Below are 13,586 nucleotides of genomic sequence, written 5' to 3' on the forward strand. Positions count from 1 at the left end.
GGCCTGGCTTTGCTTAGCTTCTCAGCTGACAAAATTGGCCAGTTGCTGCTTTGATAAATTGCTGTCAATGGAGATTCCCAGCCATCCGTGTAGAATTGTCTGGAAGCTGTGTCATGGACTTATTTTCTTATGGGGTTGAAACATTTCGCTGCTTATCCAGGTAGCTTTTTCACCCTGAGCAAGTCAACTAGGAGCAGGGGATGGGATTCAGTTGGTTCGGATCGGTTCAGACGAACTGGATGCTAATTTTGCATCTGGTTTGCCAAACCGGTAGAACTGGCCACACAAAGGCCTCCCCTCCCAGGAGTCTCCATGTGGCCTCTTCATCATGCCAGGTAAGTGCAGAGCCCGCACAGAGGCTCTGGGAGGGTGAAAAATGGGCCTTCCGGAAATCCGGAAAGGGTCCATTTCCGGCCTTCAGAGGGCTTCTGGAGCCCGTGGGAGGCCATTTTTGCCCCCCCCCCCCAGAGCCTCAAGGAAAGCCTCTAGAGCCTGGGGAGGGCGAAAACGTCCCCCTTGCTGCTGTGGTGCAGAAGGCCAAGTAGCCCCCCCCCCCCCCAGCAACCAGGCAGAGAACCAGTTGCTAATATTTTTCAATCCCACCGCTGATTAGGAGGGCCATTTCAAACCAAGAAGAAAAGAAGTCCAGCTACCATGACTCAACTTCCAGACCTTATAAATCTGCCGATTCTAATCACGTTTGCTGACCAGCCTCTTATGTGGCACTCTCCCCTTCTGCCCTCTGCAGCCTTCCTTGGGGGTCTCCATTTCCAATCACGCGCTGCTCTTTGTGATCTTGGGTCCCGTGGGTCCTTATTTTACCACCGGAAGCTTCAATCCCGTTTCCCTCTTAGCTGATCCCCAATTTGTCCGTGCCTGGATGGGTGGCGTTGGTAATTGCAAAGTAGGCGGGTAAGTCTAGGGCTTCTGTTTTAACCTAAGTGGGTGGATGAAACTTGGCAGTTTTAAGTCAGACTTTTTCCAAGTGGGTGAACTTCACCTCCTAACATTCTTGGCAATGCCTGGAGAATTCTGGGTCTTGAAGTCCATAGTTCTGGAAGGAGTATAGGTAGAGCAAGGCTACTTCAGCCCAATTTGTTTTGTGGAGATGGGACATTTTCCTTGAGACAAGAATTTGATTTCTTTTGTTTTTAAATTTCATTTAAGCCCTTGAGGATTGCAGGAATTTGTGATAAGGTGACACTGGAGAGGTTGGGGGGTGGGTGTCAAAATGGAGTAGGGTTCCTCCCCATAATACAGTCTTTTCCCTAACCCTAGTAGAAGCATAACATTTATATTTTAACTTATTTTATTTATTTTATTTTTCAAATGGGAAAATTTTCATTCCTGAAAATTGGTAATTTGCCAACATATTTCAATTTTATAGAGCAACAAAATAATTAGGGGACTGGAGGCTAATCAAGGAGAGAGGTAACTTAGAACTAAGGAGAAATTTCCTGAGAGTTAGAGCAATTAATCAGTGGAACAACTAGAAGTTGTGAATGCTGCGACACTGGAAGTTTTAAAGAAGAGATTAGACAACTCTTTGTCTAAAATTGTATAGGAATTCCTGCCTAAGTAGGGGGTTGGACTAGAAGACCTCCAAGATCCCTTCCAACTCAATTATTCTGTTATAGGGTCTTGGGTGACACTGAAAAAAAATGAGGATTGCCAGAGGCAGGCTATAGATATTCCACCCCTGTTTTAATACTTAAACAGTGGTCCATTTTTCAAAATACACAGGAATATAGCAACCACAACCAGGCCTTGGCTGGAGGAAAGGTTTTGGGGAGGCAAACAGTTTGGGAATGCTCAACCAGATATTTAGAGGAGTCTTGTTGGCTGCCTCTTCCCAACATGGCAGAGGCCCTTGGTTTAACTGGAGATACAATACAATACAATACAATGATACAATACAATAAAATACAATACAACACAACACCAGAATTGTAAGAGATCTTGGAGGTCTTCTAGTCCAACCTGCTGCCTAGGCAGGGAACCCTATACTGTTCCAGACCGTGGCCCGACAAAACCGCGCTCGTCAAAATAGCGGCGACAAAACCATGTCGCTAAAGCCGCGACGTCATCACCGCGATGTCATCACTGCGGCGACAACAGCGCGGCGACAGAAGGGTGCTTTAAAACAGTGCGGTGGCAGAAAGCCGATTTAAATTAAGGTAAGGGTTAGGATTAGGTTTAGGGGTTAGGTTTAGGGTTAGGTTTAGGGTTAGGTTAGGGTTAGGTTTGGGTTAGGTTTCGGGTTAGGTTTAGCGTTACGTTTAGGGTTAGGTTTAGGGTTAGGTATAGGGTTAGGTTTAGGGTTAGGTTTAGGGTTAGGGTTAGGTTTAGGGTTAGGTTTAGGGTTAGGTTTAGGGTTAGGGTTAGGGTTAGGTTTAGGGTTAGGTTTAGGGTGCTGAGTGCTTCGGAAGGTGCGGATTTGCCCTCCGCGGTTATGTCGTCGCGCTAGGGTCGCCTTTTTCCTTAGCGCTTCGGATGGCGTGGATTTGCCCTCCACGCTTATGTCGGCATGGATAAGGGCTTCGCGGTTCGCAGTGAACCATTCCACACAAATGACTATCCAACATCATCTTAAAGACTTCCTGTGTTTGGGCATTCACAACTTCTGGAGGCAAGTTGTCCCATTGATTACGTTTGAACCGCCATCGCTTGTGCCTTCCCTTTTAGTCTTTCAGGCTGGTTTCGCATCCATTTTGGTCACTGGATAAATGCCTTTGTATCCGATCAGAGTCTTGTCCTGCTCTTATTTCATCCCTTAGCAACTACGGCCCCACCATATACGTGCAAGGAGAGGCTGCCAAATTGGGTTGCCAGCAGGTTTTGTGGCTGTACGGCGAAGACCACCAACTCACTGAAGTTGGGACCATGAATATTTTCTTGTTTTGGAAGGACCAAGAGGGAGGTAAGGAATTTTATCTCTGGGCAGTGGCGGATCCATTGTTTTGGGCTTTGATGGGAACATAGTCCTGTGGTAAGGCTGATTCAAGGTATTGATTAAACATTAATTCCTGATTCCTAAAATAAATTACCATTAGGGAAATTCCTTCGCTCCCCCCCCCCCCCCAAAAAAAAACCCCTTGTCTTGGTTTTTCATCCAAAATTGTTCTATTTTTTCTTCTCATATCCTGGATACATTTATTGGGGGTTGGGCATAGGCACCTCTTTCTAACTTCCAGTTAGTCCTCAACTTACAACCACAATTGAGCCTGGAATTATAATTGTAATTTGTTATAGTCATTAAGTGGGTCGCGATGGGACTGGACCCAACTTTACAATATGTTTAATGGCAGTTCGTTAACTGAATGCTGTGGTCATGAAGTAAATTCATTATACCCAATGGATGTTTTTTGCCGGGAACCAGAAGTAAATGCTGGAAACAGGCAAAAAAATGTGGAAAATTGTGGTTGTGTGAATGCAGGACATTGTATATTGTCTATAAAGGTGAGCCAATTGCCAAATGCCCAAAATGTGATCATGTGACTGGAGAGGTGGTATTGTAGGCATTGTCATCTTGAGATTGGGCTGTGTATTTTTTGGGAGGGGCCCATCCTAACTTTGAACAACAGTCTGATAGTGTCTTAGTCATAAGCCCAGGATTCCCTATGCAATGATGAAATGGTTGTCACCAAAATGTAGAGACACACACACCGCCCCTCCGTCCTTTCATATTTGCAGCGTGCTACTGCATGCAAGCGTAAAATTTGTGTCATGATATGTATTTTTCGTTTGCCACTTTCCTGCAGACACCCATCACTGCAGGGAGGTGAAAGACGAGAAGGCAACATTGATGAATCTTTAGCATCCAAGCCATGCATTCTCTGGATTTATGGGTTTTAAAACTTATTAAATTAATACTGTACTCAATGCAAGTACTTAATCAAAATGACAAGTCGCTTTATTTTCTTGTGCCATAGAGAAAAGGTGTCACTTCTTAACATGATACAAGTAGTGTACCAGAGGCATCAGGAAAAATGTGTTTGAGTTTTTCCTTTAGTCCTGTAGGTGGTCCTTGACTTATAGCCATTTGAAATTACAAAGATACTGAAAAAGTGTCTTGCAACAGGAGCCCACCAACCCTTGCAGGCCACGTGATCAGAATTCAGGTGCAATTGGCCACCGGCCTGTACTTACGACGGTTGCAGTGTCCTGGGGTCATGTGATCACCATTTGTGATCTTCCCTGTCAGCTTTCAACAAGCAAAACCAATGGGAGAAGCTGGGTTTACTTAATGACCACATGATTCACTTAATGATGTGGTAATTTGCTTATTTTGCTTAACAGCCATGGCCAAAAAGATCGTAAAATTGGGCGTCTCACTTAATAACTGTCTTGCTTAGCAATGGAAATTCTGGACCCAATTGTGATTGTAAATTTATGCAGATTAAAATGAATTAATCAAGAAAAATGGCCACATTAGTTAGTTAAGATTCCTTAATCTTTGGTGCTTGCTTGCTTGCTCACTCTGTTTGTCTGTCTGTCTACCATATTTTTTGGACTATAAGACACACTATTGTATAAGATGCAGTATGATTTCGAAGAGGTAAATAAGAAAAAAAGTTTTTGCCTTCCCCTAGCCCCCAGAAACAGTCTGCAGGCTTCAGCAGGGCTGAGATTTTTGCCGTTTTTCACTAAAACAGGGGCATTTTCCCCTTCCCCAGTCCTGCTAAAGCCTGCAAAGTGCTTCTGGGGGGTGGGGGAAGGCAAAGCACCCCGGGTTTTGCCCATTTTTCACAAAAATGGGATCCGGGATTCGGGAGGCCAAAAATGGCTGTATTCAGTGTATAAGATGCACCAATGTCTTTTAGGGGGAAAAGGCGCCTCTTATACTCCCAAAAATACCTACCTACCTACCTACCTACCTACCTATATCCATTCATCATCTCTTTCCATCCATCCATCACTATCCATGTTCTGAAATTTTAAATTATTTAAAAAGAAAATGAAAACTTAATGTAAGTGTTGCTGTATTACACGTTCCCAAAAATTAAATCTCTTGAAAGTCCAGCAGAATGTATATTAAATATTATCCCATTATCATTTACGAAAATAATACATGTATATTTGTTTTTTGCTCTTCTCTGCTTAAACATAGTTAGTGGTTGTATCCAGAGGTAGTTATGTGCAGAATTGATAATTGAAACTAGTGGAACATATAGACAGCATTCTTGTGCCATTCAGATATGTATAGGACTAAGTTCTCATGCAATTCGGGTTTCTAAAGCTTATTTTCCCTTTTAATTATAATTGCATTTCCTCCCCTCAGTTAATTCCACCTTTTGGGGTTTCAGAAATATTTTAGTGCTATAACATGTAGCCATCCCTGGAAATGTGTAACTATAATGTCAACTTTTCAGATATGGAGCTGGTCACCCCTCCACTTAATGGAATCATTTTACCTGGTGTGACACGACAAAGCCTTCTGGATTTGGCCCGCAAATGGGTGAGCATGCAGAAGTGTGAGGTATCCTTGCCACTGATGGGGACAGGGGTGGGCTTCAAAAATTGCAGCGAGCCTCTGCGCGGACCCTGCACTTACCTGGCATGATGAGCGGGCCATGTGGAAACTATGGAGAGGGGCAGGAGGGCCCAGTCAGGTGACATTTGGGGGTTAACCGAACTGGGCAGAATCCTAGCTCGAGGATCGCCCGAACCCATGTGAACCCCCAGCAGCCCACCTCTGGACGGGGAGGGTTTTTATTTTGTAAAATTTCTTTTTTAGTATTCATTGTTGCACTCAAGAATGAATTGAGAGAGCAGCAGAGAGAACAATTTGCTGGATAAAAATGAGGCTATTGTTGATGTCAAATCCTGAGTTAAGGAGAGAGTCACATTCTACATTTCGGTGGGGTGACTTAGGACCATAAAAACGAGCAATATTGTAAAGGGAGTAAGGTTGGGATTTTTTCCAAGATGGCCAAAGGATGGGATGTGAAGATGTTGGGGGGGGGGCGAGGTGGGGAAGGTCAAACAAGTCAAAACAGTGATTGTGACTTTACAACTGAAGCACCCTTCACTTTCAGCATACAAAAAAAAAAAAGATTGATTGCAAAGTTGCAGAAACTTCCTCACTCTGTCAGTGCTAGTGGAATCCTAATCCTAACCTAAAAACCCTAATCGCGCTTTTGTGGACGCGGTTTTGTTGGCGCGCATTTGTCGGGTCACAGTAGAATGGGTTTTTTTTCCCCCTGATCTTTTTGTGCTATTGAATAACAATAACTATTACGTCGATCATTGGTCTTACAGGACAATTTTCAAATGTTTTTGACACGGTAGGAAGCTTTGCTGCAAATGTTTAACCTTCTTGCCACCCTAATTCACAGTGGTGGGATGAGGAGACTCCAGGGGCCTAGCCTTCCTTGATTGGCAGCAATCCCCAAGATTCTATCCCCAAGATTCTATCTTTAAAGATAGAACGGCTTCTTGACTGTGAGATGTTTTGCACTGCAAATGCCTGTGCACTGCAACCAAGAACTGGTTCTAAAATAGATGGATTGGACTCAAAATTCAGTTACAAGATTGAATCTGGGTCGGTCACCGGGACCAGAGGTTTACTCTTCCAAGATTTCAGACTCATACTGGAGCCCATCTTGAGGGAACTTCTCTTTACTGGAATATGTGGGCTGTTATGTGGTGTCTTACGTGGTTGATTTGTGTGTTGATGGCTGGCAATTGGCTGTTGTTTCCTTCCGAAAGCTGATCCCGATGACCGACCCAGATTCAATCTTGCAACATTATCCTGGGACACATATTTGCCTTCATTCAAACTTCGACCTTTCTACATTTTATAAAATGGCTGACAGCAGGATTTAAACGTGCTTGTCTCTCTTTCTACCCAGGGGAAATTCAAGGTTTCTGAGAGAACAATCACCATGTCTGACGTGATCAAAGGCTTGGAGGAGAAAAGAGTGAAGGAGATATTTGGCTCAGGCACAGCTTGTGTGGTATGTCCCGTGGACAGAATTCTCTATCAGGGCAAGGTGAGACTCATGGGACATTCCCAACTTTCTGGTTTCCCTACATCTGTTTTGTTCTTCTCGATACAAACTGGGTTTCTGTCTCTCTCTTGGCACAGAATTATCATATCCCCACAATGGAAAATGGACCTGAGATTGCAAAGCGGTTTCTGAAGGAGTTGACAGATATTCAGGTAAAATTCTTAGCGGGAGACAGAAAACAGATCTGACAGGTTGTGTTTGCTTGGTTTTTCACATTTTCAGTTTTAAATTGATTCTGTCCTTTTTCTGCATCGATTTGCATTTGAAAAAGTACCTAATTCAGTGTTTTGTTGCATTTCAGCCTTGGCAAGGCAAAAGGGCCCTACTTTTCCTCATATCCTCTGTCAAAAACAAAACATTTCCATGCTGATTCTTGGGATGCTAGATGGGGTTTTCCGGGGACATCACACTATCGCTGGCTTTGGTCCTTGTGGCCTCTTAGGGCAGAAAAAGAAAGTACCTGTATTTTTCAGTCTATAAGACACACCAAGATTTTGAAGAGGAAAACAAGAAAAAAAAAAGTTGTTGCCCTCTTTGGCCCCCAGGAGCACTCTGCAGGCTTCCCAAACCCTGTGTGCATCCCATTTTTGTGAAAAACGGGCCTGTTTCTGGCCTCCCGAACCCCCTGCACATCCCGTTTTTACCCTCCCCAGCCCCCAGGAGCACTCTGCAGGCCACCCAAACTCTCTGTGCATCACATTTTTGTGAAAAATGGGCCTGTTTTTTGCAAAAATGAGACCCATGGAGCAGGGTTTTGGGAGGCCAAAAAATGGCTGTATTCGGTGTATAAGATGCACCAACATTTCCACCCTCTTTTTTTGGGGTGGGAGGGGAGTGCATCTTGTACTCCAAAAAGTATGGTATAAAGAAATGGCGCCATCTTGTTGCAATTGAGGGGTTCAGAAAATAAGCAGAATCAGGATTAGCAAGCATAGATATGAAAGAATACCAGCAATATCCTGCCCTGGATATTAGATTCTTTGAGTGAACCATCTGTGCAATAAAAATTGTTCTGCACTTGCGCAGAAGCCAAAAACAAGGTGGGAGAATCGATTCAGGGATATGGCAGGCCTGGGTTGCTGCTGGTTCCAGCGACCCAGGCCGCCAAACCACTACCGGTTCGGCTGAACCGGTCAGAACCGGTAGGAACCCACCATTGATCTGTGTGTATTGTAACTTTACAACTGATTGGGACAATCCTGGGGATACTGATGTACCTTACACCAGTGGTCTCCAACCTTGGCAACTTTAAGACTTGTGGACTTCAACTCCCAGAGTTCCTCAGCTGGCTGAGGAACTCTAGGAGTTGAAGTCCACAAGTCTTAAAGTTGCCAAGGTTGGAGACCACTGCCTTCCACAATTGAAGTAATCTGTTCTCTCTTTCCAAGCAGTGTGGTGTTGTTAATAAAGTATTTGACAAGGAGTGGAGAAACCCAGGTTTCAGTTCACTCTCCGCCACAAAGGTCACAGCGAGACTTTGAGCCAGTCAATCCCTCTCATCCCAAATATCCTCACAGAGTGGTTGTTAGAGTGGGAAAAATAGATCTTATCTATACTAAGACATAAGTAGATACCAAATCAAAACTATAAAATAGGGTCCCCAGGCTAAGTTAGGTTACCCATCCCAATATACAGATTCACAAACAGGAAACTCTGCAAGTTCACATTAAAATTACTAAGTTACTTTGATATACAGTCCTAGATAAGTTTTCATTTTTAGGCCCCTACTTCAAAATGAAAGCAAGAATTGCGCTTATCCCATCTTTCCTCAATTGGGCCACAAGAGGGCAGAATGGCTTTGTGATGGAATATTGTGTGTCTTTGTATCAGTGTTGACACCGGAGAAAGACTGGCAGGACAGCTCCCTGCAGCTTTCTGGGCAAGATTTCAGAAGTAGCTTGCTATCACCTCCTTTGCAGGGGTGAGAGAGATTGACTGGCCCAAGATCATCCAGCTCTCTTCATGCCTAAGGTGGCACTAGAACTCACCATCTCATGGATTTTAGCCTGATGCCTTAACCCTTACACCAAACTAATAACCTGCCATAATGAAGGTTGGTTGCCAAGCATCTGGAACATGGGTCATGAGGGGAATACTGACCATTGAAACTTTGGAACTAGGTCATAAAGTACAATTACTAAGTAACCCTGTCCTAAGTTGAGGACTACCTGTATGGGATAGTAGTTCTTAATTTTCTCCCTCCTGCATTTCTAGGATTCGTTCAAGACACACTTGAAGTAAATTAGCACCCCTAAAATTAGTTAAATCTTAGGAGTAGGCGAAACACACCCCTTTAAAAATAAGAAATAAGAAGTGGGGTGAAGATCAATTATGCCAACAACAGTAGCCGAAGTTCTTGGGGGAAGAAAATCTGGTCTGCATTGAAAAAAGTGACAATATATCCACATCATTGCTTGTAGTGTGTGTGAGTGTGTGTGTGTGTCTGTGTGAGTGTGTGTGTGTGTCTGTGTGTGTGTGTTGGGGAAGGAAATTTGGATTAACTCTGCTTCTGCTTAATATTTTGAGAGGTTACAATCACAAACTCTGACTGTATTTTTTTGGTCCTTCGCAGTACGGACGCACCCCAAGTGACTGGGCCCAAGTGGTTTGCTGAAGACTGTGGGATTTGACTTTTCCCTGCTCTCGTTCAGCTTCACTCTCTTCACCACAGCTGTATTTATGACATGGTTCTAAAGCTTTTCCAGTTTTGCCTTCCATTTGACTTACTCACTGCCTGGTTTGGGGAAACTACAGTTCCCCTGATATAAACCCAGGCCCTTTATGGCTGCGAAACACTCTACATCAGGAAGGCCTGCCCTGATCCAGGACCAGGAAGAATACCAGATCAACCTCTTTGCTGCGATGGAAACGATGCTTTGAACTCCAAGCGGCTTGCTCTGCTTCTCTCTCCACTCCAAAAACTCGGCTGCTTTTCGCTTTTAAGTGCAATATTGAGAGGAGTAGGAGAAAACGAAGGAATGTGGGGTGTACGCAAAGCTCTAATACTTCATGTGCATGATTGCCAATTTTTTTTTTTAAGAATAGTCGCTTGAATTCATGTAGGAGCACATGTAAAAAAAAGTGTAATCTAAACCATATTGCTCTTATAAAAGTTTTTTTTTTTCATTTTGGTATCTTTGTGAATGGGGCCAAAATTTTTAAATTTTGGCTCCTGTATCTTAAACTGAACATTTCCAGAAACGTGAAATTCTTGTTTCGTGTGGATGACTATTCACTTTTTAAAGTTAAATCTGCTGGATAGATAAAAGAAGCCTTAAATCTTCAGAATTAACATGGAGCTACAATTTGCAGCCGTGGTTGGCTTTTTAAGGTGGAAAAATGATTCAAAAGAGATGTGACAGCGAGAAGGATGGCATACAAATTTAATAAATAAACAAGATTAAACTGCATCTTGGAGAAGGCTCCTGCCATCCATTTCTGACTTTCTTGTTCTGTGGTGTAAACAGTGTCTATTCTAGTGTTACTCAACCTTGGCAATTTTAAGAAGTGTGGACTTTCAGCTCTCAGAGTTTCCCAGCTAGGTGACTATGGAACTCTGGGAGCTGAAGTTGACAAATCTTAAAGTTGCTAAGGTTTAAAAACAGTACTCTATAAGCAATGTAGTTTGGGAGAGTTTGTTTGTTTATCAAATTTATATATCCGCCCACCTCATGAGAAGAGATCGTGGGTGGTGTATAATCATTCTAAAATCATGTGATGATTTCCCAGAATTATTTCAGCCAGTGATTTCAACAAAGCTTTTCTGGATTAAAGATTCCTTGCAGGAAAAAAAACAACACATTTTTTTTTTCTGCATTATCACTAGGGTTGCACAGACAAGTCCTTGACTTACGACTACAATTGAGCTCAAAAATTCTGTTGCTAAGTCAGACATTTGTTAAATGAGTTTCCCCCCGTTTTATGACCTTCCTTTCCACAGTTGTTAAGTGAACCGTTGCAGTTGTTAAGTTAGTAACACCGTTGTTCCTCACTGACTTGGCTTATCAAAAAGTTGCAAAAGGGGATCACAAGGCCCCAGGACACTGAAATATTCATAAATAGAAATCACCATATTTTTCAGACTATAAGACGCATTGTAGTATAAGATGCACCATGATTTTGAAGAGGTAAATTTTTTAAAAAAGTTTTTGCACTCTGCAGGCCTCCCAAACCCTCTGCACACCTCATTTTTTGCAAACAAGAGAGGGGAGGTATGCAGAGCTTTGGGAAGTTCTTAGAGTGCTCCTGGGGTCTTGGGGGGGGGGGCAAAAACTAGCAAAAACTGGGCTGTTTTGGGGGGGAGGGGCATGCAGAGGGTTTGGGAGGCTTGTAGAGTGCTCCTCAGGGTTGTGCGGGAGGGGGGAAGGCTCATTTTTTGCTCTCTTTTTTGCCTTCCTCAGCTCTTAAGCACTTTGCAAGCCTCCCAAATCCTCTGTTCGTCCATTTTTACAAAGGGAGCGGGGTTTCGGTAGGCCAAAAATGCTGTATTCAGTGTGTAAGATGTACTCAGATTTTCACTCTATTTTTTGAGGGGAAAAGGTGCGTCTTATATTCCAAAAAATACGTTATTTGCCAAGTGCCTGAATTTTGATCACATGACCGTGGGAATGCAGCAATGGTCGTAATTGTGAAAAACGGCCCTAAGTTGTAACTTCAAATGGTCACTAAATAACCTGTTGTAAGTCGAGGACTACCTATAATACACATAACTCACAAAGCTGGGGATCACACTTGGTACCTACTAGGCTGTCTCCTCTGACTATTAGATCTTTTAATTAAAAAAGAAAGAAAGAAAATTGGTGAACTGCAAAGCACCCTCCAGGAAGAATTCTAGAAGTTCATTTTAGACATTATTAGAAAACAATGTTATTTGACTGGCTGTTGCTAAGGCTAGATACTGGTGTGGAAAGGTCTGTATAAAAACAACACCACAAAGGGAAATTTGGAGTGGTAGGGGGCTAAAGGTGATGGTGGGCAGCGTTTTTCCTAGCCTGGTAGCCATTAAGGTGATCCAATTGTACTGGAATGGTTTCTATTGAAATTTGCCCACACTTTAGCTGCCCTCCACACCTCTATCTCCCCTCACACCTCTATCCTTCTGGCTGTCCTGCCGCTGCTGCCAATCCCTGCCAATATCTGCTGCCCTCAGCTGGCTTGTGTTTCCTTCCTTCTGCTGTTAGTTAAGCCAAGACAGCTGCTGGCCCTTTGTGAGGTTGTGTGAATTGGAGGTGAACGCAACAGGAAAAATTTAAGGTCGTCTAACAATGGCATGGTTCTCACCTAATGACTGCAATGGGAACTACTGGAGTTACTGAGTGGCTAAGTGGTAAAGTTGTGATGTTTCGCCTAACAACTGCTTCACTTGAGTACATTAGTCCAAATGTGCTGGCTAGGTCAATCTGTGATCTTGGTCAAGTAAACCCCAAAGAAAAGTACTAAAAAAAATTTGATTATCAAAAAAAAAAAAAAGAATTTCGTTGGGCTGAGCGATCCACTTCCTTCCAGCTTCTCTATCTGCACATTTTTTTCTGAAGATTGTTCTTGACTAGTGAAGAGTTGATATTATAGCACGGGATTCATGAAATAATTCAGGTTGGAAAGAGACATGTGATTTGGGATTAAGAAGACCTTTGCACATTGGGTAACAAACGGATCTCTGAACATTGGGAAACAGAAGAAAAAAATGGAACCTGCCATTGGAGATTTCTGAGTAAAATTACAATCTTCCCAACTTGTGGAGATGATGACACTCCTAAGAATGTAACTCTAGAAGGATTCTGGCATCTGCTAGGAAGAGATAAAGGATATTGCTATCCTTGCAAACCACATTGCCCATAATATATGGTGCATGCTCAGTGCATTTTGGAACTCTGTAAAACCTGGGGTGGAGTAGATGGAAGGATCTTAGTATTTTCAGCCAAAAAGTTGTGTAGATATTCCCAACTCACTTATCTCACTGGAGTTTTGTTGTGTTTGTTTTTTTAAAAAAACAGAAAAAGATGAAAGGAATAATGGAAAAAAGTAAAGGAATGGAAGATAAGCTGATACCTGCCCTATTTCCCTGAAAATTAGACCTCCCCTGATAATAAGCCCAATTGGGCTTTTGAGCATATGCACTAAAATAAGCCCTCTCCTGAAAATAAGCCCTCCCCCAAAATATTGCAACAGCAGCAGCCATGATGTGACCACTCTCACCTCTTCCTGCACCTCAAAAATAAAAGACCTCCACGAAAATAAGGCCAAGTGCTCATTTCGGGGGTTAAAAGAAAATAAGACTCTGTTTTTGGGGAAACACAGTACACCAGATATAGACTGACATTCAAGAAATATCTCTTTAAATATTATTAGAAGCTCATTATTTTCTATCCTGAAATGTACAAGATAATAGATTTATTTGGGTTCAGCAATAATGTTTAAAGCTCGACCAATAGACCATGGTCCTCATGCATTAAAATTCATTTTTGGTTATGCCCCAAAATTCCTTCCTTCAGCTGAGTAATTTAAGCAGAAGAGAATATTTTTATCTACATTCATTAGAAATCAAGTATTTTTTCTGAATTGCATCCAACCATC

The 13,586-nt window shown here is 42.7% G+C and overlaps 1 protein-coding gene across 2 annotated transcripts in view; it reads left to right on the plus strand.

Annotated features, from left to right (window-relative positions):
* The window catches only part of BCAT2 (branched chain amino acid transaminase 2), a 55,973-nt gene extending 45,525 nt beyond the window's left edge, over positions 1 to 10,448 (plus strand). Inside the window, exons 13-18 of one of the 2 annotated variants that reach the window (XM_032235798.1) lie at positions 749 to 912; positions 2,778 to 2,920; positions 5,373 to 5,458; positions 6,855 to 6,995; positions 7,091 to 7,165; positions 9,586 to 10,423. In XM_032235798.1, the coding sequence (XP_032091689.1) occupies positions 749 to 912; positions 2,778 to 2,920; positions 5,373 to 5,458; positions 6,855 to 6,995; positions 7,091 to 7,165; positions 9,586 to 9,627 (651 nt within the window). In that variant the 3' untranslated portion in view covers positions 9,628 to 10,423. Of the gene's footprint in view, positions 1 to 748; positions 913 to 2,777; positions 2,921 to 5,372; positions 5,459 to 6,854; positions 6,996 to 7,090; positions 7,166 to 9,585 lie in introns of both variants that reach the window. The other variant, XM_032235799.1, reaches the window with a different exon arrangement.
* Positions 10,449 to 13,586: the final 3,138 nt, after the last annotated feature.

This window comes from Thamnophis elegans, chromosome Z (assembly GCF_009769535.1).
Source record: "Thamnophis elegans isolate rThaEle1 chromosome Z, rThaEle1.pri, whole genome shotgun sequence".
Lineage (NCBI taxonomy): Eukaryota > Metazoa > Chordata > Lepidosauria > Squamata > Colubridae > Thamnophis > Thamnophis elegans.